Source organism: Colius striatus, chromosome 12, assembly GCF_028858725.1.
Source record: "Colius striatus isolate bColStr4 chromosome 12, bColStr4.1.hap1, whole genome shotgun sequence".
Taxonomy (NCBI): Eukaryota; Metazoa; Chordata; class Aves; order Coliiformes; family Coliidae; genus Colius; species Colius striatus.
In genome coordinates, this window is record NC_084770.1 from 24,837,275 (window position 1) to 24,862,890 (window position 25,616).

Below are 25,616 nucleotides of genomic sequence, written 5' to 3' on the forward strand. Positions count from 1 at the left end.
TGCCCTGTGTCCTGAGGTGCCCCTGAGCTCAGGCTTCTCCTCTCCAGGCTGAACAGCCCCAGGGCTGCAGCCTTTCCTCCTCACACACATGCTCCATCCCCTCAGCATCTTGGTGGCCCTGCACTGGCCTCTCTCCAGCAGTTCCCTGTATCTCCTGAGCTGGGGAGCCCAGAACTGGACCCATCTCTCCAGAAGCCAGGAGCCACACCAGGGCCACTCCTTGCCTCACCGTGGCTGCTCCTCCCTCCTCATCAGGGCTCTGAACAGGAGAGTTCCTGCTGTGTATCCTGTCAGCCCAGGAGGGAGGTTCATTTGCTCCTCAGGGGTTTCTTTTTATCTCTTCCTGAGAGTGAACAAACATTTGGAGGATTCACCCATGGCCCTTGGCAGCATCTCCCCTGCAGCAGCCCAATCCAGCCCAGCTCAGTCCAGTCCAGCCCAGCCCAGCGCAGCTCAGCCCAGCCCAGCCCAGCTCAGCCCAGCCCAGCCCAGCTCAGCCCAGCTCAGCCCAGCTCAGCTCAGCTGAGCCCAGCTGAGCCCAGCCCAGCTCAGCCCAGCCCAGCCCCGCCCAGCCCAGCTCAGCCCAGCTCAGCCCAGCTCAGCTCAGCTCAGCCCAGCCCAGCTCAGCCCAGCCCAGCTCAGCCCAGCTCAGCCCAGCCCAGCTCAGCTCAGCTGAGCCCAGCTGAGCCCAGCCCAGCTCAGCCCAGCCCAGCCCCGCCCAGCCCAGCTCAGCCCAGCTCAGCCCAGCCCAGCTCAGCCCAGCTCAGCTCAGCTCAGCCCAGCCCAGCTCAGCCCAGCTCAGCTGAGCCCAGCCCAGCTCAGCCCAGCTCAGCCCAGCCCAGCTCAGCCCAGCTCAGCTGAGCCCAGCTGAGCCCAGCCCAGCCCAGCTCAGCCCAGCCCAGCCCAGCTCAGCCCAGCCCAGCTCAGCCCAGCTCAGCTCAGCCCAGCCCTCCCTGTGCTCCCATCCCCTGGCATCGAGATAAGGCACCAGCCTTGGACCTTGCTCCAGTGCACAAGCTGTCTCCAGCATGCCCAGGGCTGGCTCTGCCCTTGGCCCAGGGCTGCTTGGGGCTGGGCTGGGCTGAGCAGCCACACACCGGCTCCACACGGCCTCTCAGCCACCAGCCCTGGGCTCCTGTGCCTGCAAACACAGCCCTGGGCTCCCCTGCCTGCAAACACAGCCATGGGCTTCTGTGCCTGGAAACACAGCCCTGAGCTCCTGTGCCTGCAAACACAGCCCTGGGCTCCCCTGCCTGCAAACACAGCCCTGGGCTCCTGTGCCTGCTGGGGAGGGGATGGGGAAGGCAGCAGCCAGGGAAAACAGCAGAGCTGGGGGTAGGGGATGTTGTCAGGAGAAGGGACAGTGCCAAGGTTCCAGTGTGGGCTGAAGAGATTATCCCTGACACCCCCCAGCGTGGCCTCAGCTCCAGAGTCCCCCTGGGTCACGTTGTCACAGCCCTGGACGTGATCATTCCTGGATGTTTTCGTCCCTGGCATCACCAGCTGCAGCAGTGTCCTGTCCCAGCCGGGGTGGGGGGATCTGGGACCCTGCAGCCCTCCCCCTGCAAGGGAGGCTTTTGTAGGGGGCAGAAGGCTGTTGGGTATGTGCTCTCCAGCAGCCCCCTGCTCGTGCAGGAGAGCTGGCAGGTCCCTGGGCACATGCAGTGACGGGGGAAGGGGCTGTGCAGGGCGGGTGGGTGCTCAGGAGCCATCACTGGCCTCTTCCCTTTCCTCTCACCTCCCGGGGCGGCGTGTGGAGCGGGCTGGAGGAAACGGGAGGAGAGGGCTGGCTGCTGGCCAGGGTCAACACCAAGCAGAGGGACAGGGAGGCTGCAGGATGCCAGCAGCCCAGTCCCACCAGTGCTGCCTGGGCCCCAGCAAACCTGCCCCCACCCGCTGCTCCACGGCTGCTCATCGGGCCGAGGGCTGGGCAGCACATCACGTGCAAGGCTCCGGTGATGAACCATCGCCTCACCTTCCCCCTCCAGCCCCTGGGGTCTCCAGCCCCTTGAGCACACACATGAGGAGCAGCACGTGGCGTGGCCTCAGAGCAGTCTGGCACCCCTCACTCCCCACGTCCTGCTCCCCAGCCACCGCCCCTCAGGGGCAGGGAAGGTGAGATGTGCAGAAGTACCTCAAAATACACTTTAGGTGTTCACAAGTACCTGAGCACCAAAGGACTTTCTCCTCCTGTGCCAGGGGAACTGTTTGTGTTCCAGCTGATGTCTGTTACCCCCAGTCCTGGCACTGGGCACCACAGAAACAAGAATCCCCCATCCTCCTGACAAACAGCTTTTAAATGTAAGTGTTAATGAATTCCCCCTGAGCTCAGGCTTCTCTTTCCAGGCTGAACAGCCCCAGGGCCCACAGCCTTTCCTCATCAGGAAGATGCTCCAGTCCCCTGGTCATCTTGGTGTGCCTGCCCTGGCCTCTATCCAGCACTTCCCTGTCCCTCTGCAGCTGGGGAGCCCAGCACTGGACACAGGACTCAGTGCAGAGGGGGAGCAGAACCTCCCTGTCCCTTCTGCCCACACTCCTTAGCACCCCAGAACCCCCCAGCTTTGCTTTGCTTTGCTGGGAGCCTGCAGCAGCTGAGGCCTGAGCTGGGGGGCTGGGAGCAGCAGGAGCAGCTCAGGCCGGGTCCCGCTGGGGCTGACGCAGCGGAAGCAGCAGCACAGGGAAGGTTTCCTCTTGGCTCCCGTGTGCCTGGGCCTGGGCAGAGCAGAGCAGGGGCTGAGGGAGCAGAGCAGGGGCTGAAGGGGGCAGAGCAGGGGCTGAAGGGGGCAGAGCAGGGGCTGGGGGAGCAGAGCAGGGGCTGAGGGGCTGAGCAGGGGCTGAGGGAGCAGAGCAGGGGCTGAGGGGGCAGAGCAGGGGCTGGGGGAGCAGAGCAGGGGCTGAGGAGGCAGAGCAGGGGCTGGGGGGGCAGAGCAGGGGCTGAGGAGGCAGAGCAGGGGCTGGGGGGGCAGAGCAGGGGCTGGGGGGGCAGAGCAGGGGCTGGGGAGGCAGAGCAGGGGCAGAGCAGGGGCTGAGGGAGCAGAGCATGGGCAGAGCAGGGGCTGGGGGGGCAGAGCAGGGGCTGGGGAGGCAGAGCAGGGGCTGAAGGGGCAGAGCAGGGGCTGGGGGAGCAGAGCAGGGGCTGAGGGGGCAGAGCAGGGGCTGAGGGAGCAGAGCATGGGCAGAGCAGGGGCTGGGGGAGCAGAGCAGGGGCTGAGGGAGCAGAGCAGGGGCTGAGGGAGCAGAGCAGGGGCTGGAGGGGGCAGAGCAGGGGCTGAGGGAGCAGAGCAGGGGCTGAGGGGGCAGAGCAGGGGCTGAGGGAGCAGAGCATGGGCAGAGCAGGGGCTGAGGAGGCAGAGCAGGGGCTGAGGGAGCAGAGCAGGGGCTGGAGGGGGCAGAGCAGGGGCTGAGGGAGCAGAGCATGGGCAGAGCAGGGGCTGAGGGAGCAGAGCATGGGCAGAGCAGGGGCTGAGGAGGCAGAGCAGGGGCTGGAGGGGGCAGAGCAGGGGCTGAGGGAGCAGAGCATGGGCAGAGCAGGGGCTGAGGAGGCAGAGCAGGGGCTGAGGGAGCAGAGCAGGGGCTGAGGGGGCAGAGCAGGGGCTGAGGGAGCAGAGCATGGGCAGAGCAGGGGCTGAGGGAGCAGAGCATGGGCAGAGCAGGGGCTGAGGAGGCAGAGCAGGGGCTGAGGGAGCAGAGCAGGGGCTGAGGGAGCAGAGCAGGGGCTGGAGGGGGCAGAGCAGGGGCAGAGCAGGGGCTGAGGGGCTGAGGCAGGCTGGGGGTGCCGAAGCCTTCGCCTCAGTGCTGGGACCCGCGGGTGCCAGAGCGGGCTGCGGGCCCTGGGGCTGCGCGGTCGGTGCCAGCTCTGCGGTGGCTGTGGCAGCTCTGCCCCCACTTCCCCCTCAGCTCGGAGTTTGAGGAAACCTCAGCTTTCAAAGAACTTCTCCTTCCTCCCTGCCTGTCCCTCAGCCCCTGGGCCGTTGCTGATGCCTTTCCCCCGGTCCCTGTGCCCCTGGCAGCAGGCAGGGCTGCATTTGGGGCAGGAGCCCTCGTTCCCGCTGTGGCTTTTCCTTTCCCTGCTCGTTGCTTTTCCTTCCTGCGGCTGCTGGCGGTTTCTTTGCTCCCCGTGGGCTGTGTGTGCTGCTCCAGGGGCTGCACGGAGCAGCAACAATAGCTGCAGAGCCCCGGCTTTAATTAAGAGCCAGAAGGAAAACAGAAGAGAGCCCCACACCACCCCAGCAACCGCCTCCCTTCTGCCTTCCTCCTCCCACCCCAGACACGGCTCCCGGCGCTTCTCTGCTGCTTGCCCAGGCAGCCCCAGCCTGCCCCGTGCTGGCCCAGCTCTGCTGAGCATCACACAATGGGTTTGGTTGTTAAAGCCCTTGAAGCTGCTGCAGCCCCAGCCCTGCCCTCACCCTGCCCAGCCCAGCACTGACCCACAGCCCTCAGCACCTCAGCCCCACGGCTTTGGGATCCCTCCAGGGCTGGGCACTCCCCCAGCTCCCTGGGCAGCCTGGCACAGGGGTGACACCCCTCTCAGGGAAACAGTTCTGCCTCAGCTCCAATCTCAACCTCCCCTGGGGCAACTGGAGCCCCTTTCCTCTTGTCCTGCCGTTCATTACTGGGGAGATGAGACCAACACCCAGCTCCCTGCAGCCTCCTGTCAGGGAGTGTCAGAGTGCTCCTGTCTCCCCTCAGCCTCCTCTTCTCCAGGCTCAACACCCCCATTCCCTCAGCCCCTCCCCAGCCCCTTGTGCTCCAGCCCCTTCCCCAGCTCTGTGCCTGGCTCTGGCCACGCTGCAGCCCCTCAGTGTCCCTGTGGCAGTGAGTGAGGGGCCCAGCACTGACACAGCCCTGGAGCTGCAGCCTCCCCAGGGCCCAGCACAGGGCATAGTCCCTGCCCTGCTCCTGCTGCCACCCCACTGCTGATCCAGGCAGGAAACATCTCCAAACATCTCCAGCGCTTCCAACAGCGAGAGCCACAGCCCCAGGGTCAGGGTGGGCATGGAGCAGGAGCTGACACTGCTCCCAAACAGCATCTCCATGGAAACCTCTCTGAAGACAGCAGGGGTGGCACTGGGAGGTTTTTCCTCCCAAAGACCTTGTTTCCAAGTACTTGTCTACTTTGAGGGCCAGGTGCTGGGGAACAGGATGAGGGAGCCCTGGCCCAGGCTGCCCAGGGAGGGTGTGGAGGCTCTTTCTCAGGTTCCCAAACTCACCTGGACACGTTCCTGTGCCCCCTGAGCCAGGGGAACCTGCTTGAGCAGGGGCTGGAGCAGCTCTGCAGGGCCCTTCCAGCCCCCACTGTGCTGGGACTCTATGAAAAACAACCCCCCACAATCCCAAACTCCCTCCACGCTGCTGCTGCTGCTCCTCAGCAAGTACTTGTGTGTAGAAAAAGCAGATCCCCTCAGTAGCCAGGCAGGGGATGGGGGATGAGGCAGCAGCTGCAAAGGCCCCACATTATAGCCCCCAAGAAGCCAGAGGGAAGGAGCAGGGCACAACCCTACACCAACTGACACCTTCCTCTTGCTGCCAACACCCCTGGCACAGGGCAGCAAGAGCCTGGCTGCCACAGGCACCTCTGAGAGGGCAAGGACTGAGGAACACAAGAGGAGCCTGAAGGGATGCTGGGTCAGAGAGCAGCTGCAGAGCTCTTGCTGGCAGCAGCTTCTCCCTCTGCACAGCAGCCCCCAGCTGAGCTCACTGCAACGGCCCCAGAGCTGCTGAAACACAGAACCAGGGAGCTTTTGCCATTCCAACTCAACATCTTTATTTCTGTGCCACCAGCCTCCCCCATCCTCACAGAGGACAGAGTGCAGGAGGTGAGGGGACGTGTCCAGACAAGGTGTTGGTTACATTTAGGGGCAAGGAGGAAGAGCCAAGGCCAGTAGGAGCCCTTCTGTCCCTCCATCCCACTGTGGAAGGCTGAGGAGCCTTTGCTCAGTGTCCCCTCAAGCTTCAAACCAACCACTAACTCTTGGGATGAGGAGATGACTTGGTAGAGTCCACAGGAGCCTTGAGAGACTCTGCCTCTGCTTTCCCAGCCACATGGAGGGGTCTGTAAAGCCTCTCCTGCCCAGCCCACCCCCAAAAGCACTTTAATCCCACCCCAGCAGAGCAGCCTCTGCAGCAAGGCCATGCTCCACACTCAGAGGGGAACAGGAGGAAGGGCTGAGACGAGGCAAACCCAAACCCCAACGCACCAGGAACTGGCAAGAGACTGACACAAAGGACATCAGAAGCAGAAGCTGTCAAAATATGCTGAGATGGCCAAGAAAAGTCACATCAAAATACATGTAAAACCCAGGAACTCCAACCTGTGTGGGACTGGAAACTCCTTTGCCCTTTCCTTTCCTTTGGGAGTCTCTTTGTTGTTCCTGGCTGTGGAACGTGAGGGGCAGCACCAGTGATGTCCTGTGCAGGGAATTTCCCCCCCAACTTGTCTGAACACTTCAATCAATTACAAAGGGAGAAAAAAAACCCAGAAAGAACTAAAAAGATATACCTCAGCAATTGGCCCAGGCTCCCTCTTTCCAACCCCACAGTGGGCAGGAGAAGAGGCTGCAAACAAATCTCACTTTGCATTCTCAGTGAAGTCCAATTTCCACCCCCCAAACTCCTCCCCCCACCCCCAGGTCAATACCCCTGCAAGCCATTGTACACCTTCTGCACTGGGCCTTGTTTCAACAGCTGTTTGAGACCTGCAAGAGAAAGGAGAGTGTTACTGCACAGCACAGAGGAGGAGGGCAGCTGGCCCACTGGCAGCAGCCTTGCAAGGCTGAGCCCATGTGTTGGAATGTTACAAGCTCTGGGAGTCCAAGAGCATCATTAAAAAAGGCCCCCAAAGCCCAAAGCATTCAGGAAGGAAAAGCAGGAGCCAGGTGAGTGATGCTGGATGCAGGGAGAAAGTCCCCTCTGCTCCAACCTCAAGCCCCAGAGCACCACCTCCCAGAGATCCTGAGGGCTCTGAGGGTAAACCCTGCTCCCAGAGCTGCTTTGGCTAGTGAAGCTCTCAACACTGTGCCAACAGCTTCCTGAGTTGTTTCCAGAGCCTGAATCCATGGAGCTCATCTGCTCCCAGGCTCCTTCTGCAGCCCAGGCTCATTGTGCCAGCAGAAAGCACCTCCCACACTTGCCAGCCACACAAACCAGCCACAGGCAGCAGAGAGCAGAGGCTGGGGCCTGGGGCCACGACTGGCTCCTGGCAGCAGTTCCTGAGGGCAAGGAGGAGAAGCAAATCCTTATCTGGGAGCTTCAATCTCCTGCTGAAAGCTCAAGTTTGTTTGAAACCCACTCCCTAGATGATCTCACAAATCCCATCCTCCCCACCCCTGGGAGCTCATTCATTCAGCATCTCAGAGACCTGCCTGCTCTGAGCTCCTGGCACTGGCAGATCCTCACCAGGGCAGGGTAAGGGAGGAGTGAGTCAGCCCTTGACACCCTAATAGCTCATCTGCTGGGGTCAGGGCCTTCAGGGACATTGGCAGCTCTTCACCGGGACTTAAAGGGCAAATCTCCACCACACAGAGGAAGCAGAGTGGCAAGAAGGGATGTGTCACACTTGTTTGTCCAGAGAGAATCAGAGGGGACTCCCTTTTTGTAGTCAGCCTGGCTGCCAGGACTCCTGCTGCCCTGGTCACAGGGTCCCTCAGAGCATGGCACCAGAAACCACTGAGCCCCAGGAAGGGCTCTCAGGACCCCAAGCAGAGGAAAACTCCCCACATGGTGGGTAACTGTCAGAGAACAACAACAAGGTGAGCTAAACTGGTGTTAATTCTGCTGTCAGATGTCTGCAGCTGCTGGATGTTCACTTGCACAGAGCACACAAAGCCCAGCTTTCAGGGAAGCATGTCCTCCTGCAGGACAGCGCCCTAAGAGAGAGGATGTCACCCTGCAGCCCCTGTCCTGCTTCCCTGCCCTTGAATCCTTCTGCCTACAAACACTGTTGTCCTTGAAGAGCTGTGGTTGCATGCTAAAGGTCAGAGCAGCTCTGCTAAAACACTGCAAAGCTGCCCTGGGAGCAGTAACTGGGCTGGAGAGGACTCTCTGTCAGACAAGAGCTACTGATGCTCCTGGCTGCTGCCCAGGGAACCCTGAACCCCCTTCCCAGGTGCAGAAACACGGTCCCTGGGAGGGCAAAGCAAGTCCCTGCACAGGGGCTGTGAAGTGTCCCTCTGAGGGCAGTTCAAGGCCAGTTCCCTTCTCCTCTCCAGCCCAAGAGGGCTCAGAGCTGCTGCATCTGCCTCCTGGGTGGGTGTTCTTTGAAAGGAAGGAACACAGCTGGAGTAACCAGCTCCAGGAATGCTGAGAGAAGCAGGATCAGCACCATTCCTGTTGTAGCTCTAGGCAGCTGCCTCAGGACCCCACAGGAATCTCCAGCCCAAATCTGATGTGCACTCAGGAATCCCAGCCAGGAATTCTGGCACTTGCTGCTGCACCTCAGGCCTTTCTTCCCCTGGAGCCAACTTTGAGCTTTCTCTGACAACACCAAGAGGTGACAGCTCCAGCCCTGGGCACTCTGCTGCCTGAAGCTCCTTTCCACTGTTGAGGGGAGGATCCAGAGCTCCAAACCAGCCAAAGAAGTGTCAGGAGGGATGGAGAAAACACAGTCACCTCTGATCAACAGGCAATAAGTTCCCTGATGTCACCCTGGTAGGAAAGCAAGCATATTATTCCTCTGGCTTTCAAGCTTTGACTGCCCAGAGGGCTGCTCTCAGAGTATCTCTGACTGCCTCAGGAGCTGGGTGTATGGTTAAGAGATAAGGAATCAGGATCACTGCCAAGGGTGAGAGGAAAAAAAAGGGATGTTTTGAATTGTGCAGCCTACAGCCTTCCTTTGGATGTGTACACTGAACTGCTGCCCACAGCACACACAGACCTATCCCCTCCTTCAAACAAAAACCCCCAACCCATCATCTCTGGATGTTTGGAGATATTCCAGCCCACAGAAATGCATCTGACTGCCTGCCACACATCCCCTTCCTCTGCCAAGTGTGGGCTTGCTTTGGGAGGGAGACAGGCAGGAGAGCACAGGGGATAAAACACAGGAGAGGTTCAAAGCACAGCCCTGGGGCACAAGCTCTCGCAGCATCAGTCAGCCCCAGAGCTGTGGCTACCAGCTGGGCTCCAAGGAGCAGCCAGCACTGTGGCCAAAGCAGCAGCAAGGGCCACAGGGCTCAGAAAAGCCCACCCAGGGCTTGGCTTCCTTCTGCAAGCTCCAGGAGAGCTGCACATTTGCCTCATCCCACCAGGCCAGCTGCCAGAACCCACTCAAGGGCACCTGCAGAAGCAAGGTCCAGAGCCCTGACCAGCAGGAAGCCCTGGGGATGTTCTCAAGAGCTGGGACATGCCAGGAACATTCTTGCCCTGTGGCAGCAGATGGGGCCCAGGACAGTCACTGTGATGCACAGCAGCAGGACCCATCCCAGAGGCTGCTGGAGCAAAGGGGGATTTCCAGGCAGGAGCCAGTATTTACTCTCCTGTCCATTTTAGGGTTTCTACATGGCTCAGCACTGAAGCTGAGCAGCTGGTGCCTCCTGCACAGTGAGTGCACTCACTCTTCTTCCCCACGTGGCCACAAAGCACTTGGGGGAGGAGACACAGGAGAGGAACCAGCCCTCTCCTGGTGCTGCATGACACTACCTTTGGCAGGAGAGGGAACTTGCCTCTGACAAAGTGGAAATGGGGTCTGGAAAACTGTTTGTGCTCCCACATTCCAGCAAAGGCAAAGCAGAGGCTCAGCCTTTCAGGTCAGACAGGCAGGCAGTGACAAACCTGAGCACCTGCAGCCCTGCCAAGTGCTGCTTCCTGGCAGTGGCACATCCCAGCCTCAGCTGGTTCCCTGCAACCGCAGCAGCCAAGCTCCTTCCCTTCAAAGGGAAATGGAAGTTGTCTCAGGGCATCAGCCAACTGTGGAGGGTTGTCTGAGGGGCAGGGGGAAGGCAGAGCCCTCCTGATCACCACAGCCCATTGGTTCAGCTCTGCCAACTTCTTAACAGCTGTGGCAAGGGCTCTGTGCCAGCCCTGGCTGCCAGGCCCGAGCCCAAACACGCACCTTCCCGCTGGTCGCTGGTCAGCTGCTCTTTGGGGAACTCCACATCAAAGGTTATTATTAGGGAGCCTTTGATGTTGTTGTTGTCAAAATTTGGGAGGCCTTCTCCTTTCTTCCACATTTTGGCTCCAGGCTTTGTAATTTTACTTTGAGCAACATGAACCTGAAGACAAAGACAGGCTTCAGAACCTTGCTATTGCCTGTGAGTGCCCCCCAACACCTTCCCTCACCCACTGCAAAACTTCCCCTGGTGCCAAGCCCCTGCCAAAGTCTGACACTCCAGGGCTCCAGGCAGGATTTCTGCCAGGACACATGCCAGAGGCAACACCACCTGAGAGTGTGGGAGCTGCTGTGACAGCCTGGAACCCAGACCCACGCTGCACACCCTTTGTTTTGGCTCCACGGAGCTGCCCTGGGAGGCTCTAACAGAGGGGATACACTTAACACAGCCAGGAACTGCCCAGAGCCTGAGCCAGGAGGCCTGTGGTTACATTCTGTGCACTGGCAGCAACAAGCAAACCCTCACCTTGTGCCCATCCAGGTGGGTGATGTCCATCTGAAAGCCCGTCAGTGCCTCGACCAGCGAGATCGTCACGTTCGTGTACAAGTCGTCCCCTCTCCTCTCAAAGACTGGGTGCCTGTGCAAAGACAAGACACTGGAACTTGTCTCCTTCCCTCTAGGGGAAAGAGGTCCCTTTGGCTTCCTCCTTCCTATGTGTGAGTTTGGAGGAAGCAAAGGATGACTGAACTCTAGCTGTGTTTTCCTGCAGGACCGTGCTATTTCCAGAGCCCTGAGTGCCAAGGCGTGTCAAGAGCTTCTGACTCACACAACCATTCTCTCAGTAGTGCACTTCCTTACAGCCAGGAGATAGCATTACTTATGGAAAAGGGAGCTCTTTCATGTGATTCACACAGCAGCTACTAATGAATGCCAGAGCCCAGGCCAAATCAAACAGAGAGGGAACTATCACAACGTCCTAACAGCGCCGGAGCCGTGGCTGGGGCTGAACATCCTGCACAGCCTCCCCCCGCTGCCAGCCCCCTGGCTGCACCAAGGCTGCTCAAAGGCAAGCTGTATGTGAGCCAAGAGGGCAATGCTGGGGCAGAAAGCTGCCTGCAAGCTTCTCCTGCAGCCCCCAGGAAGCCCAGGCCAGTTACTTACTTCAGAACTTTAATCCGGAAGCGCAAGTCGCCTGGTTCCCCGTCCACGTGGGGCTCACCTGGGCAGAGGACAGAACAGCCCTGGTGAGAGGGGCTAGCTCACAACAGCTTGGAGGAACAAGCAGCACATTCAACACAGCAGCTATTTGCAGGTCACACTTTAAAAGGTAAAACCCAGAATCTAGTTGGGTCTTCACACGAGTTAAAGGTGCTGTTGGAGAGCCCGGAGCATGAGCTCACAAGGAGCCCACACCTCTGCTGCTCAGAAAGGCTTTACTTGCTGAAGGATGACCCTTCCCAGGGCAGAGGGGATTCCCTCACATACTCAAAGGCTGGACCAGGTGCTCCTACTCCACACTGAGGGGTCTTTGTGTGTGCCCCCAGCAGTGGCAGAGGGAGCAGAACCTTCCTGGATCTCACAGCCCTGAAAAGCCCATGTGCTCCTGTTACCCAAAGCAGGCCTTGGGCACTCTCCCTGCCACAAAGACCAGCTCTGCATAGTGGAAAAGGAGAGAGTCCAAGCTGAGCAGCAGGGCAGTACCACACACTTACCTTCCCCAATGAAGGGATACTCCATGCCATCCCTCACCCCGGGCTCTATCTCCACTTCTAGCGTCCGCTCCTCATTCACCAGCCTGCAAAGGGGAAGAGCAAACAGCCACTCAGCCTCCTGCACCATGTGGTAGCACCAGCTGGAGTCCTGTGTCCAGTTCTGGGCTCCCTAGCTCAAGAGAGACAGGGAACTGCTGGAGAGAGGCCACCAAGATGCTGAGGGGCTGGAACACGTGTGTGAGGAGGAAAGGCTGCGGGCCCTGGGGCTGCTCAGCCTGGGGAAGAGAAGCCTGAGCTCAGAGGAACCTCAGCAACCTGGCAAGCCCACAGACTTAGTTCCACTGCAGTACTCCTTGAATAATTGGCTGCAGGAGGCTGAAAGAGCAAAGTGGGGAGCTCCACCTGGCCATGCCCAGTGTCAGAGTAAAGACTGGCCCCTCACAAGGAGAAGCCGGTGTTGGTGTTAAGCCTTCCCCTAGTGCCCGCCTCTCGCTGGCAGGACAGGCACTTTCCTCCATCTAGCGGTAGGTTTAGAATAAGCACCCACAGAGCACTAAAGAGCATCCAACCCACTCACTTGACGTTTGGACATTCATCACAAACCACTTCCTGGGTCATCTGGAAGCGGCCAGGCCCCAGCTGGGTCGTTCTCATCTCCTGCCGGCAGTTGCATTTCCTCTTGCCCGGCGCCTGTCTTGCCACGGGCTTGTTCCTGACGACCTGGGTGGAAGGGAAGAGCTTGGTACCAGCACCATCACTCCTGGGGCTCCACAAGGCTTTGGACTCCCCAGACAGTCTTATTTGGCTGTGCCTGCTGCCTCTCCCGTAGCTCCAAGCAGTCTCAGCTGCGTCTCTTGCTGCTCACACATTAAACAGCAGCACTCCCCTCTCTGACACCACCATCATCACTTCTCTGCTTTTTCCTTCCTGCCTGTCCAATAGCAAAGGTAAAGCCAGGATGAAACACCTCCCACTGGTTAGGAAAGATTCCTTGTCCCACACAACAGGCAAAATTACCCAGAGCTGCCCATTCCCCCAAAAGCTCAGGACACAAACTCAAGGCAAATCCAGCCATGCAGAGGAGCAGAGACAGTCAGCACCAAAAAGGGATACTGCTTAAAAAAGGTCATTACAAGGTGCCCAACATGCTTGCCAAGTACTGAATCCAGCAGCTCTTGCAGTGACATCTTTGGCCAAACAAAGAGGCCATGAAAAAAAACCCCAACGTGGCTCTGCAAGAGTTGCAAAATGAATTGGAGGCTCCTCAGCAGACCCTCAGCTGTCACCCAACCCCACAGACACACCACTCACACCTTGCCCAGCTGGGCTACTGCCATAAGAAAAGCTACAGCCAGTCACTGCCAGGCAACAAGTGAGCTGCTGTCACCAGCAGAAGCTGCCAGGTGGTGAAGTGTGTTGTTCCTTCAGTTAACCACTAGCAAACGGCATCACAACGTCCTCTGCTGACAGATACTGCAAAATGGAGCCTCTGCTTTGGTTCCTGAGCAGTGCTGAGGCACCTCAAACCTGAGCACAGGCTGCAGAGGCTGGGGTGGGGGGCACTCAACTCACCTCTACAAAGTTTCCTGAGTACACCTCCTCCAGCGTGACCTCCAGGTCCACGATGATGTCGCTTCCCCGCGGAATGTTCCTGTCCTGCTGGCGAGGGTTCCCTCCAAACATGAACCCAAAGTCCCCAAAGAAGCTGGAGGAAAGCACATCAATTAGTTCAGGATGGAATTCTGATTGATGAGGCTTTGATGAAGAGGGCAGCTCTGGGCTGCCAGCAACGTGGTGCTGGGCAAATGCTTGTGGCTGGCTGGAGAGTGAAAACGCACCATGGTAAGTCCAGACTCCTCCTTCTGCTCCTCCAGGACGTGAGCCAATACCTTAAAACAACTGTTTTCTGTACTAAAGCCCTCAAGTTTTGCAGCAGGAGCTGGATGCCAACACCTCCAAGTGTGGGCAGTGCCTTAGGGAAGTGCTCCCTGTGCTGTGGTGCTGCTCAGCTGCCCTCAGCTCAGGCTGCAGCCCCCGGGTCACTCTCCACCTCCAGTGCTGGGTTTCAGAGGTTTGAGGACGAGCAAGTCTGCTTATTTCTCCCTCAAAACAGCCCAGTAGGTGCTGTGAGCTCTCATCCTGAAGGTTCCTAAGGAATTGCTTTAGTAAGTTGGTGCCCAGCAGAACCAAAGAGGCCTTAAAGAGGGTCCTGCCTGAGACTTTAAGCATCCAAATCCTCCAGCTGCTCTCCAGTGGGGTGTAAGTCACTGCAGCATTACTGTGCAGAAGAGAGGTGACTCCCATGTGTGAGAGCAGGTTAAACATCAGCCACACAGCAGATACCATGAGCAAGTCCCTGTGTGTTTAATGCAGCACCTGATAAAGCACCTCCATGGGCAATGCAGCCTGGCCAGTGAGCAGGAGCTGCCCCTGGGGGAAGGCACCACAGGTTCCTGCTCATTGCTCTGCAGGCAGGGACTGAGGCAAGACAGACAGCTCAAACTGCACAAGGGGAAAGTATTGCTCCAGATCAGAGCCCCTGGACTGGGCAAAAGGTTTTGCCTGTGTCAAACACTTGCAAGAGCACTATGGAATGGCAGCCCCAAGGGCAGGAGAGGCTACAAAGTGTCCTTACTGGGAGAAGATGTCTCCGTGGGAGCTCTGGTGCCCATCCTTCAGTCCCTCCTCCCCGTAGGCATCGTACTGCTTCCTCTTCTCCTCATCTGACAGCACCTGGCAGAGGGATGCAAAGCACACAAAGCATTCAGCCACAGCTGGGCTGAGATGTTTGAGCCCTGAGAGGAGGCTCACAGCAGAGCTCCTCACTGGGGGCCAAGCAGCAAGGCTTCACCTTCCAGAGCCACTGCCTACGGCTTGCTTGGACTAGAGAAGGTGAACACGTACCAGGAGGAGGACTGTTGGTTTCTTAAACCAGCAGCAACACCACAGAGAACACAAACAACACTGAGTTTCCCTTCAAGATGAACAAGAGAAGCAGAAGGAAGGAGTTCAATCCAGTTCCCACGGAGCAGGGCACAGTGTAAAACCCCACATGATGCCAGCCCCGTTCCCAGGGTGCTCCTCAGGCTGGGGGAGTGTTTCTGTGGGGTGCTGCACAACCTGCAGTGGTGGTTTGCCACCCATGCCTGGACCTGCCACACTGGGTAGCTCCAGGCCAGCTGGCAGGCTGGCTCTCCTTCCCAAGGGCAGCACAGGCCAGAAGGAACCTCAGGGCTGGGGCAGAACCATGTGTCCCAGCACACAGCACCTTCAAGGCTTCAGTTTTACTTCCTGAGTATTGATCTCTGCTCTTTCCCCTCCAGCCAAGCTTAGTTTCCTTCCCCTGCTGATTGTATTTGGGGAGGTTAAAGTTGCCCAGTTAGCTCTGGGAAGGCTAAAGAGGAGGGGAGCCAGGGAGAGAAGCTGCCTGAAGGCTGAGAACCAGCCTCAAATTGTAACCAGTGATAAATGCTAGGAGGGAAAAAACCCCTCCAACAGAGAGTTTGCAAGCTTCATCTAGCAGGCAAGACTTCAGCTGCCCCTTTGTCACTTCAGACCTTGCAGGAAGGCCCAGGTTTCCTTTAGGTTTGCATGGCTGTGACCTGTTGGAGCCAGAGCAATGCTCTTCTGGTGTGGTACTGCACACTGACAGCACCACAAGTGAGAAGGAAGGAGTCAAGGAGACCAAGTATTTGCCTTTCCACTCATCGTCCTTCTTGCTGTGGGAGAGCACAACTCCAAGAACAGGGTTTCCAGGATTGCAAAGAGACTCCTTGTTATTTTAGGGTGCCTTGAAAGCAAAGCAACTGCAGCAGAGAAGCTTTGAAACTGCAGCCCAAACCACCCTGGGACTCAGGGCTCTCTGCAGAGGAGCCCTGGATCCCTCACCTTGGGACCCATCTGACACAGCTGCCTTCAGACCACACAGCTGCAGGGGAAGGGGGGCAAAAGAACCAACCCACTTTGGCTGTTGAAATGAAGGAGAGTGGGCAGTGTAATTAACCTGCTCTCCCCACAGTGCTTTTGGGGAGGCTTTGCTAAGGTCCCTGGGGTGGCCCAGCCCTGAGCAGCGGTGCCTCTGACACAGGCTTTGTGCCCTCAGCTTTCCCTCTGACAGTTCAGCCAGTTCCTTCAGGAACAGACAAGTCTGAACTCAGATGAGATCCCAGCTGTGATACAAAACCAAAGCTGGTTGTGTTCTCTTTCTGACTTTCACTTCTTTCTTTCCAGCTGTTTCTCTCACTTCCTCATTTGTCCTGTGCTTGTGTAGCAGAGGAGCAGCAGGGCTGGAGGCACCAGCAGGCTGCAGTGGGAACCCAAAGCCCTTCCTTCTGCAGCTCAGCTCCTCATCGAGGCTACAAACCTGCCCCCAACAGCCCACCAAGCTCAGCGTGGAGTTGCTGCTATGAACTGGTCAACAGCATCTTCCTCAGGTGCCCACTGCTCCACAGGGGATGGCTGGGGCAGATGGAAACCAGCTGGGAGACAAAAAGGACAGAGAACGTGGGGGAACCTGATCTTATCACCCTGCCTCAACTCTGCTGGCAGAGAAAGCAGGCTTTGGCTTCTGTGGCTAATAAAATACTCTACAGGGGATTTTCTGTGCTGTTACAGCATCAGCTATCACCTGTGTGCTACCACATCAGCACAGAAACAACAGGAATCCTCAGCCACACGTGGCCCACAGTCATTTTCCCCACCTTCCCATCTCCTGTGAGGCCAGCCAGGCACCTTCTCCTCCCTGCCAGCTCAGACTCACTCACAGCCAGGCCTGCTACATGCACACACTTGTCCCTGGGCTCCTCCTTACAGCTGACACACCTCCATCTCATCCTCAAAGAGCTATTCATAAAGAGCAAATAACTTGAACGTGCTGCCTTGGCTTTCCCCTGGCTGAGTGAGCCAAGGGGCTGTCATTGTCCAGCAGCAGGAGCTCTCTAAGCAACCCACAGCCCCTCTGCTTTAGCTTTTGGTGGGTGGAATGTCTGAAATCCAGCACTGCAATAGGGAGAGGATGGAGTGCACCTTATGGAAGGGACTTTACATTCCTAGAGGCCCTCCTCTCTCTCTCTCTTTCCCTTGAATACTGCAGGATGAGGCATTCTGAGGCTCCTTGCTGACCAAGCTCAGCACGTTTCACCCATCACAGCCTGGGAGGGCTGCAGGTTCTTGGGGCTCCTCACTGGAGAGGATCCAGAGGCAGACTACAAAGTTAGGGAAGGATTTTGAGCACATCTAATGTGAGGAACAACTGAGGCATCTGGGGCTGTTTAGCCTGGAGAAAAGAAGGCTCAGGGAAGGAAAGGAAGTTGTAGTGAGGTGGGGTCAATTTTGTTCTATTGCAACAAGCAAGTTCAGGGAGGCTCAGGCTGGGTGTGAGGAGGGATTTCTTTGCTGCCAGGGCTGTCAGGCATTGCAGGGGGCTGCCCAGGGAGCCGCCGGAGTCACCATCCCTGGAGGGGTTTCAGAGATGTTGATAGGAGTGGGACAAAGGCTGGGCTCCGTGGGCTTGAAGGCGTCTTCCAGCTGACCCCACTGCACGTCTCCCTCGTCTCCCCGCCGCCCCGGGGGCCCGCGGCCGGCCCTCACCTCGTAGGCAGCGCCCAGGTCCTGGAACTTCTCCTGCGCCCGCGGGTCGTCGGGGTTCCTGTCGGGATGCAGCTGCAGCGCCAGTTTGCGGTAGGCCTTCTTGATGTCCTTGATGGAGGCGCCGCGGGACACCCCCAGGATCTTGTAGAAGTCCCTCCTGCCGTGGGGAGAGACACAGTGAGGGAGGGGAGCGGGCAGCGGGGCCCGCGCGGGGAGCAGCCGCGGGGAGCGAGGGGGCAGCGGGGCCCGTCCCGGCGCGCTCACCCGGCGGCGGCCTCGCCGCAGAGGCACAGCAGCAGCAGCGCCAGGCGGCCGAGGCGCCCGGGGGCCATGGCGCGGGGCCGGCGGACGGGGCGGGCGGGGCCGCGCAGCGCTCGGGCCGCCAGCGCCCGGCCACAGCCGCCGCGCGAGCGAACGGGGGGGGGGGGGGGGGAGCGGCCGCCAGCCAATGGGAGCGCGGCTCGGCCCCGCGCGCCGCTCCCGCCGGCCTATGGCGCGCGCACACTTCACCGCCGGCTCGACGGCGCCGGCCAATGGCGAGCCGCGGCACGTCGGGTCGCGGCCGGCCTGACCAATCGCGGCTCGCCACGTCACGCCGCGGCTCTCGTCCCGCGTCGCGCGGATAAGGCGGCCAATCAGCGGGAGCGCCGCCCACTCCCGCCTCCGCGCCGGCGCGAAGCGGCCAATGGGAGGCGGCGGCTCGTCGTGAGGGCGCGCGGGGCCGTCTCCTTGGTTGTGGTCGCTGCGTCCCCGGCGGCCCCGCGCGCGGGCGGGCGGGCGCCATGGCGGCGGGCGCGGTGCGGCTGTGGGTGCGGACCGAGCCGTTCCTCGAGGGCGTGCTGCCCGCCCCGCCGCCCGCCCGCCTCGGCCCGCACTACCTGCGCAAGACGGCGGCGTACGCCCGGGCGCGGGCGGCCGAGGGCTGCTTCCCGCGCCTGCCGTGGCCGCGCTGGCGCCGCATCGCCTGCGGGAAGCTGCAGCTGGGCCGCGGCCTGGCCTGGCTTTACTTCGAGCTGTTCCGCAGCCTCCTGCCGCCGGACCCGCCGCGCAGCCTGGCCCGGGCCGAGGCCGAGGCGGCGTGCGGCAGCGCCCGGGAGCTGGAGCGGGAGCGGAGCAAGGCAGGAGCCCCGTCCCGAGCCGCCGCGGCCGCGGGCAGCGCCCGGCCCCGCCGTGACGCCTCTTTCTCTCCCCTCTCGCCCAGCTGTCGGTCGACGCTCTGCCGTTCCTGCTCTTCCTCTACATCCAGCAGCTGCACAAGGTTTCGCTGCGCAGGTCTCTGATCGGGGAGGAGTGGCCCAGCCCCAGGAGCAAGGCTCCCGGCCTGGCTGGGAAAGCCGCCGGCGACAACAAGGTAGTGGGGGGCCGTGGGGCCGTCCCTGATGCTTTGCTCAGGACGGGGGGGGGCGGTGGAGTTGGTGCATTATCTGCAGCTTGTGCATTGCCTGCAGCTTTAACGGCCCCAGATGGGTCTCCTGGACTCTGAGACCCCCGTGACAGCTCTCTGAGGCTTGGCACTTTTTAAGCAGCAAGAGGATGTGTCCCTGTGTGACCTGCTTTAGCACGGGGGTGACACTGGATGGTCTCCAGAGGTGCCTTCCAACCCTTCTGTGGTTCTGCCTCTTTGTCCTTCCTGTTTAGTTGAACGGGAATCACAGAATCCCTGAGTGCTGGGGGCTGGAAGGGCCCTGTAGAGCTGCTCCAGCCCCTGCTCAAGCAGGCTCCCCTCCCTCAGGGGGCACAGGAACGTGTCCAGGTGGGTTTGTGGAACCTCCCCAGAAGGAGCCTCCACACCAGAGAAGTTTCTGCTCCTTTCCAGTGGAAGTTTTTGTGGAACACTGACTTTTTCCCCCCCTCATTTTTAGTGAGGAGAGGTGGCTTTCTGTGTGTGAGCAGCAGAGGCAGTGAGCAGGACAGCACCACAGCTCCCCTGCTTTCCCTGCTTCGGAAGGAGCGTGAGTGCAGGTGCCTCGTGTCGTGGCAGCTCTGTAACAACTCACCTCCTTCTTGTGTGTTTTTCTGCCTGCCAAGAACTGGAACGACCAGGAGCACCTTGCCTTTGTGCTGAGCCACCTACCTGACCTACTGGAACTGCTGCTGGAGCCAGAGCAGCTCAGTGCCTCGTCCCATTCCACCCCCAGCAGCCGGGTGTCCTACGAAGCCGTCTGTGCCCTCGGCTTCCTCATCGAAGGGACCGTGAACAAGTCTGGCAGGGTCTGTCCTCTGCAGGAACTTGCCCTCTGGCAGCCCTGCCATGACCACAATGGCTACTCAGAGGTCTCCAGAACCTTCTTGTTCTCCAAGCTAGAGAGCTGGCTGCGCTCCTGCCTGACCACAAACCCCTTTGGCATGACTGCCTGCCTCAGGGCCGGGAAGAAGCTCGCGTGGGCACAGCAAGGTAGCTGCAGGCTTTACCTTTAGAAGTGACTTTCCAGTCTCTCCTGCTCACCGGGGCTCTGCCAGTAGCCTGGGCTCTTGCCTCTTTTCCCTTCTACTGTCAGCAGATGAGGGAAAAAGAGACAGCTCAGAGATGAGTCTGGGGGGTAGAGGGTACCCTGTGGCATCTGTGTGTTTTTCTGGTGCTCAGGTAGCTGTTGTTGACAGGGAAGTTAATGACTTCTGTTATGAAAGGCCCCTCTGGGTGAGCTCAGCGTTGCTCCCCTCATCATTGGAGTGCAGCTGGGCACAGAGAGCAGAGAATGTGACGTGTCTGTGGCCAAGCTGAGAGCTGCTGGGGGTTTCCTTCTGTGGAATCGCAGCCCCTCACCTGCAGGGACGTGGCAGCAGAGCCAAAGTCACTTTGCACTTTGGGGGCAGAAGAGATGGCAGCTTCCTGTTGAGATTCTCCCAGCTGTCAGGGTAGGGGTGTGCCTGGCTCCTCAAGGGCTGTGCTGCAGAGGAGCCACTGCACTGCCTTCAAACACACAACCCCTGCTTTCAGCATCAAACTCACCCCAAGGATCTTCCTGCCAGGCTCAGTTTTGGGAACAGGCTCCTGGAACTGCTCAGGGCTGGTTGGAGCTTGCTGGGAGGCTTTGGCTGCTGCCCCCAAACCATCTTGCAGTGGTTTAGAGCTTGTGGCTGCTGGCAGTTCTGTTGGCATGGGTGGGAGACACGGCTGGCACACAACGTCACCAGCTCTGCTGGCTGACTCCTCGAAGTCTCATTGTCTTCTGGAGGGCTTGCAGGGTGATGTGAGCAGTGAGCCACCATGTCTGGTCTCTGTAGGAATCACATCTCAAGCCTTCTTGTGCTTTATTTTGGTTGACTAAAACCATTTTAAAGGCTTTGGGGGACTTTGGTTTTGCAGTGGAAGGGACGACCAGGAGAGCAAAGGTGGCCTGCAACAGCCCCGTGGTGCCTGGGGTGCTGCCCATGGTGATCATGAGCCAGGTGTACAAGCAGACACTGGCCAAGAGCTCAGACACCCTGCTGGGGGCTCAAGTGAGGATTCATCGCTGCAATGAGTCCTTCATCTACCTCCTCTCTCCCCTCCGGTGGGTTTCTGTTCTCCTGGCACAAGGCTACTTGTCTGTTTGCTCAAGGGCAGAGTTACCACACCTGGAATGTTGTGTCCAGTTCTGGGCCCCTCAGTTGCAGAAGGACAGGGAGCTGCTGGAGAGAGTTCAGTGCAGGGCCACTGAGATGATGGAGGCGGTGGAGCATCTCCCTTGTGATGAAAGGCTGAGGGAGCTGGGGCTCTGGAGCTTGGAGGAGACTGAGGGGTGACCTCATTCATAACCATGAACAGATACACGAGGGTGTATCTGGTATCATAACAGATACATCAAGGGTGGGTGTGAGGAGGCTGGAGCCAGGCTGTGCTCAGTGATGGCCAATGACAGGCCAAGGGGCAATGGGGACAAGCTGCAGCAGAAGAGGTTCCAAAGAAACACAAGGAGGAATTTCCTCACTGTTGGGGTAAGGGAGCACTGGCAGGGGCTGCCCAGATGGGCTGTGGAGTCTCCTCTGGAGACATCCAAACCCACCAGGGTGAGCTCCTGTGTGCCCTACTCTAGGTGGTGCTGCTCTGGCAGGGGGGTTGCACTGGGTGAGCTTTGGGGTCCCTTCCAACCCTTGAGATTCTATGAGAGTTCTCTACAGCTGGGCTGGGCAGGGAAGGGACCTGCTTTTGCTCTTTCCTGCTCACTGGCTCCTCTCTCCTTCCTCCTGCAGGTGTGTGACCATCGAGAAGTGCCGGAGCAGCACCGTAGTGCTGGGCCCTGTGCAGGGCTCTGTGCACGTCCAGGCCTGCCACAGCCTCAGGCTCATTGTGGTTTGCCACCGACTGTCCCTCTCGGCCACCACAGCCTGTACTTTCCACATCCTGACCCCCACCCAGCCCCTCATCCTCTCAGGGAACCAAGCTGTCAGCTTTGCCCCTTTCCACACCCACTACCCCATGCTGGAAGACCACATGGCTCAGGTTGGGCTGGCCACGCTGCCCAACTACTGGGACAGCCCGGTGCTGGTGTGTGGGGACAGCGGGGACGCTGCCTTCCGCCTCCTCCCGCCCTCCGACTTCCACACCTTTGTCATTCCTTTTGAGATGGAAGGAGACACCACAGAGACCCCAGGGGGGCTTCCCCAGGCCTACCAGAGGGTGCTGAGTCAGCGTGAGCAGAAGGTGCAGCTCTGGCAGAGGGCTGTGAAGGAGGCAGCTCTGACCAAGTGAGTGCTGAGCCCAGCGGTGCCTCGCCTCGGGCATTGAGTTGTTTGGATTGACAAAGCCCTGGAAGCTGCTGCAGGCCCAGCCCTGCCCTCACCCTGCCCAGCCCAGCACTCACCCACAGCCTCAGCACCTCAGCCCCACGGCTTTGGGATCCCTCCAGGGCTGGGCACTCCCCCAGCTCCCTGGGCAGCCTGGCACAGGGGCTGACATCCCTCTCAGGGAAACAGTTCTGCCTCAGCTCCAGCCTCAACCTCCCCTGGGGCAACTGGAGCCCCTTTCCTCTTGTCCTGGCCTTCATTACTGGAGAGAAGAGCCTAACCTCCAGCTCCCTGCAGCCTCCTGTCAGGGAGTGTCAGAGAGTGCTCCTGTCTCCCCTCAGCCTCCTCTTCTCCAGGCTCAACCCCCCCATTCCCTCAGCCCCTCCCCAGCACCCTTGTGCTCCAGCCCCCCTACAAACAGTTTGATGTGATTCAGCACAGCTGGGTTGGTTAGCAGGAGCCATGCCTTGGATACCATTTCTAGGGCACTCTTGGGGTCCCAGTCTGTGGTGTTGGTACAGTGAGAAGCGTGGTGCTCCCCATCCTGACTGTGAAGGACACAGTTGTGTCTTCCAGGCTTGTGAGGCTGGAGACAAAGCACCCCCAGGTCCTGCTGGGGCTGTAGTGAGGGGCCCACCCTAGCAGGAGGAGTTTACAGCTCTGGGGACTGTCTGCTCTGCTTCCAGTGTCACATGCTGCGGGGGAGTACCCTCACAGACAGCTTCACTAATCAGCCTGCAGCTGATTACTGGTCCTTCTTAGCCCAGCTTTAAAGTACTGTCCCATCTAAGGCAGCTCAGGCAAGGGGGCAAATCTCTGCTGGCTTCACTTTAGCTGCTCTGATCTTTCTTTGGTCAGCTGTGGTGCAGCACCCTGAAGGGCCTGGTGACTTCCTTTGCCGATACAGAGTGGGGACAGAAACCCAGACACTCAGTTGTAAACACTTGGAACAAGTTGAGTTCCTTGAGGGCTGAAAACCTCCAGAACTCTCAGCCCTGAGTCTTCAAGGGCAGCACAGAGGAAAGGTTTTATAACTTGAGCCCTTGAGCTGGAGTCATCTGTTGTGTCTGTCAGCCTCATCTAACCAGCTTCCCCTGCCCTGTTGTCACCCCAGGGCTGCTGCTTCTCACCCTGGGGTTTTGGGAAGGTGTTTGGCCTGTCAAAACCTTACTGTTAAGGAAATGTGAGGTAACAGGGATGATGTGCTTAGGCTTAACACCCTCTCCAGCAGCCACAGGAGGCAAGAGCTCGCTCCTGGAGTGGTTTATTTCATAGAAGGGGGGAAAACTGTGCCAGGTTTAGAAGCTTGCAGAAAAGAAAGCAGGCAGCTGTCAATGTAAAACAGCTCTGCTGCAGGCAGGGGAACAGCTGGGGAGACAACTGGGAAGCTTAGAGCAAAGAGCGTATCAGGCTTGTAGGAAGAAGCTGCTGTGCTGAGTGGGGAGGTGAAAGGGAAGGCTGGGAGTCAGGAGACATCTTTCAAGAAGCTGAAGTTGTCTGAATGAGGAAAGTGGGGCAAACAGGGAATGTAAAATCCTGCCAGGCTGAAAGCAGAAGGCCAGTAAGACAGGAGACAGCTTGAGGAGCAACTTGCAGAAGCATGAAATGCTGTTTATTCACTGGGTGAGTGTCAGGCTGAAAGGCTTTTGGGGTCAGAGGCAGATCAGGGAGTCTAAAAGGCACTTGGAGAAGATAAAACCATAAGGGAAGACAAGGGACTGCCTCTGGGGAGGAACTGAGGCTGTTTTCTGTCCTAGAACCTTGCCTTCTGGGTGGTGGCTCAAATGGAAGAGCCTCTACCTTGAGCAAAAGGCTGTGGGTACACTGAGCCTCTGGGTTTCTGCTCTCCCCAGCACAGGGTGGGATCAGCACCTTGGGAATGGGTTAAAAGCACAACCACAGCAAATCCCCACGTGGTATTGAAACTGTTGGTGGTTTACCTGGGTTCAGGAAGGAACTGTGTCAGCTTGTGCTAAGGACAAAGGAGCTCCTACCACCTTTAGCTTAACCCCAGGGCTGAGCTGATCCCAGATGGCTGGAAGGAGGCCTGTTCCAAGCAAAACCACTCCAGGGTTCTGTGGAGCTGAAGGTAGAAACAGGATCCTTGAACCAACTGTGACATTGCCATGCTTCCCTGCTGCTTTTCTTTTGCTTTCAGGGATCAGAGGAAAAAGTTCCAGATGCTGGTGGAAAACAAGTTCTATGAGTGGCTGGTTGAGACAGGGAACAGGCAGCAGCTGGACAGCCTGGTGCCCCCTGCAGCAGGCTCCCAGCAGGCAGCAGGTTAACCTCGTGTTCCTGCCAGCCCAGGGCAGGCAAGGGTGAGTACAGGCCTTGCTCTTCATTCCCCTGCACCTAAAAGTTGTCCCATGGCTGTGTGCACATAGAAGAAGTGTGAGGCTCTTCAGTGGACAGGCTCCCAAGAGCCTTGTGCTTGGTTTGAGTGTGCTTTTTGCAGCCAAAGCCCCTGTTTCAGGGTGAAGCTGTTCCCTGGGTACTCAGCAGCTGCCTTGTGCTCTGCAGCTGCTGGAGGATGTCTCTGTGTGTGTGTGGAGAGGCAGCCAGGCATGTGGTGCATCATCTGATAGAAGGACTAGAACAGCTGCCCCTTCAAGGAGCTTCTGTGTGGTTGTGTCTATACTCACCTGCCTCACTTTTTACTTAAGAGAATCAAGTTTCAGTTGAAACCCTGTGCCAGGCTGCCCAGGGAGCTGGGCCCAGCCCTGAAGGGATCCCAGAGCTGTGGAGCTGAGGTGCTGAGGGCTGTGGGTCAGTGCTGGGCTGGGCAGGGGGAAGGGAAGGCTGTGACTGCACCAGCTTCTTCCAGATTCTGTGACTCTCTGAAGTGAGATGTCAAGTAACTCTTCCTTTAGCTTTCCCTCCCCCAGCAGCAGTGGTTCAGGAGCTGCAGACGAGCCCTCCTCGTGCCTTCCTGCCACTGCATGTTTCACACCATCACCAACTTGGGTGGCTTTTCCTTTCCTTTGCTCTTTGGGTTACTCAGTCTGGGTTTGTTTTTTACTAGTGTAGTGAGTACAATGTGCTGCTCTGGTTGTGTTGCAGAGTCCTGGGGAGAGGCTGAAGGCCTGAAACCTTTGCAGCCATCCTGTCCAAACACACCAGCTGCTCAGCCTCGGCCTGCACTGCACTGTCCTCCTGCCCCAGCACCTCTGGGCTCCCCCAGGAACGTGCTCTGACTGCTCTGCTGGTACCAGAGGAAGCACTCCTTGTTGCAGGTCCTCAGTGGGAAGGCTCAGCCCCACACTTCAGCATCCACAGCAGGCAAGGATCCAGCCAGGAGACGCGTCCCACAGCATCCAGTGCAGGGCTGGGCACGTGCCTGGCACCAGCCAGCTGCACCCTTGGCTTATAGGTGTAAAAACCCAGATGTTCTGATATTCTTAATGGATGAAATGCAATGGATGTTTTTATATGGAGATGGCACTTAAGAGAATTGTCTTTCTATGATGAGTTTGTATGGTTTTGACAACTGTCAATAAACCAGAGTTCTCAGGTGAGCCTGGCTCAATGTCCCAGGGAAGGGCTCCTGCCTGCACTGAGG

At 58.7% G+C, this 25,616-nt stretch overlaps 2 protein-coding genes across 3 annotated transcripts; one reads left to right on the plus strand and one right to left on the minus strand.

Annotated features, from left to right (window-relative positions):
* Nucleotides 1-5,739: 5,739 nt before the first annotated feature.
* DNAJB11 (DnaJ heat shock protein family (Hsp40) member B11) lies at nucleotides 5,740-17,708 on the minus strand. The gene is made up of 10 exons (XM_062005986.1): nucleotides 17,612-17,708; nucleotides 17,348-17,504; nucleotides 14,394-14,491; nucleotides 13,331-13,463; nucleotides 12,336-12,478; nucleotides 11,759-11,841; nucleotides 11,208-11,265; nucleotides 10,572-10,683; nucleotides 10,049-10,208; nucleotides 5,740-6,695 (listed from the first exon to the last, which is right to left on the minus strand). The coding sequence occupies exons 1-10, from the start codon at nucleotides 17,677-17,679 to the stop codon at nucleotides 6,631-6,633; spliced, it is 1,077 nt and encodes a 358-aa protein (XP_061861970.1). The 5' UTR covers nucleotides 17,680-17,708; the 3' UTR covers nucleotides 5,740-6,630.
* Nucleotides 17,709-18,080: 372 nt separating this feature from the next.
* Nucleotides 18,081-25,563, plus strand: TBCCD1 (TBCC domain containing 1). 2 transcript variants are annotated; one of them, XM_062005671.1, is made up of 7 exons: nucleotides 18,085-18,465; nucleotides 18,549-18,698; nucleotides 19,376-19,742; nucleotides 20,655-20,841; nucleotides 21,521-22,015; nucleotides 24,213-24,375; nucleotides 25,118-25,563. In XM_062005671.1, the coding sequence occupies exons 1-6, from the start codon at nucleotides 18,130-18,132 to the stop codon at nucleotides 24,340-24,342; spliced, it is 1,665 nt and encodes a 554-aa protein (XP_061861655.1). In that variant the 5' UTR covers nucleotides 18,085-18,129; the 3' UTR covers nucleotides 24,343-24,375; nucleotides 25,118-25,563. The 2 variants fall into 2 exon arrangements, with proteins under 2 accessions (XP_061861656.1, XP_061861655.1); XM_062005672.1 differs by lacking the exon at nucleotides 24,213-24,375 and having other exon boundaries at nucleotides 18,081-18,465.
* Nucleotides 25,564-25,616: the final 53 nt, after the last annotated feature.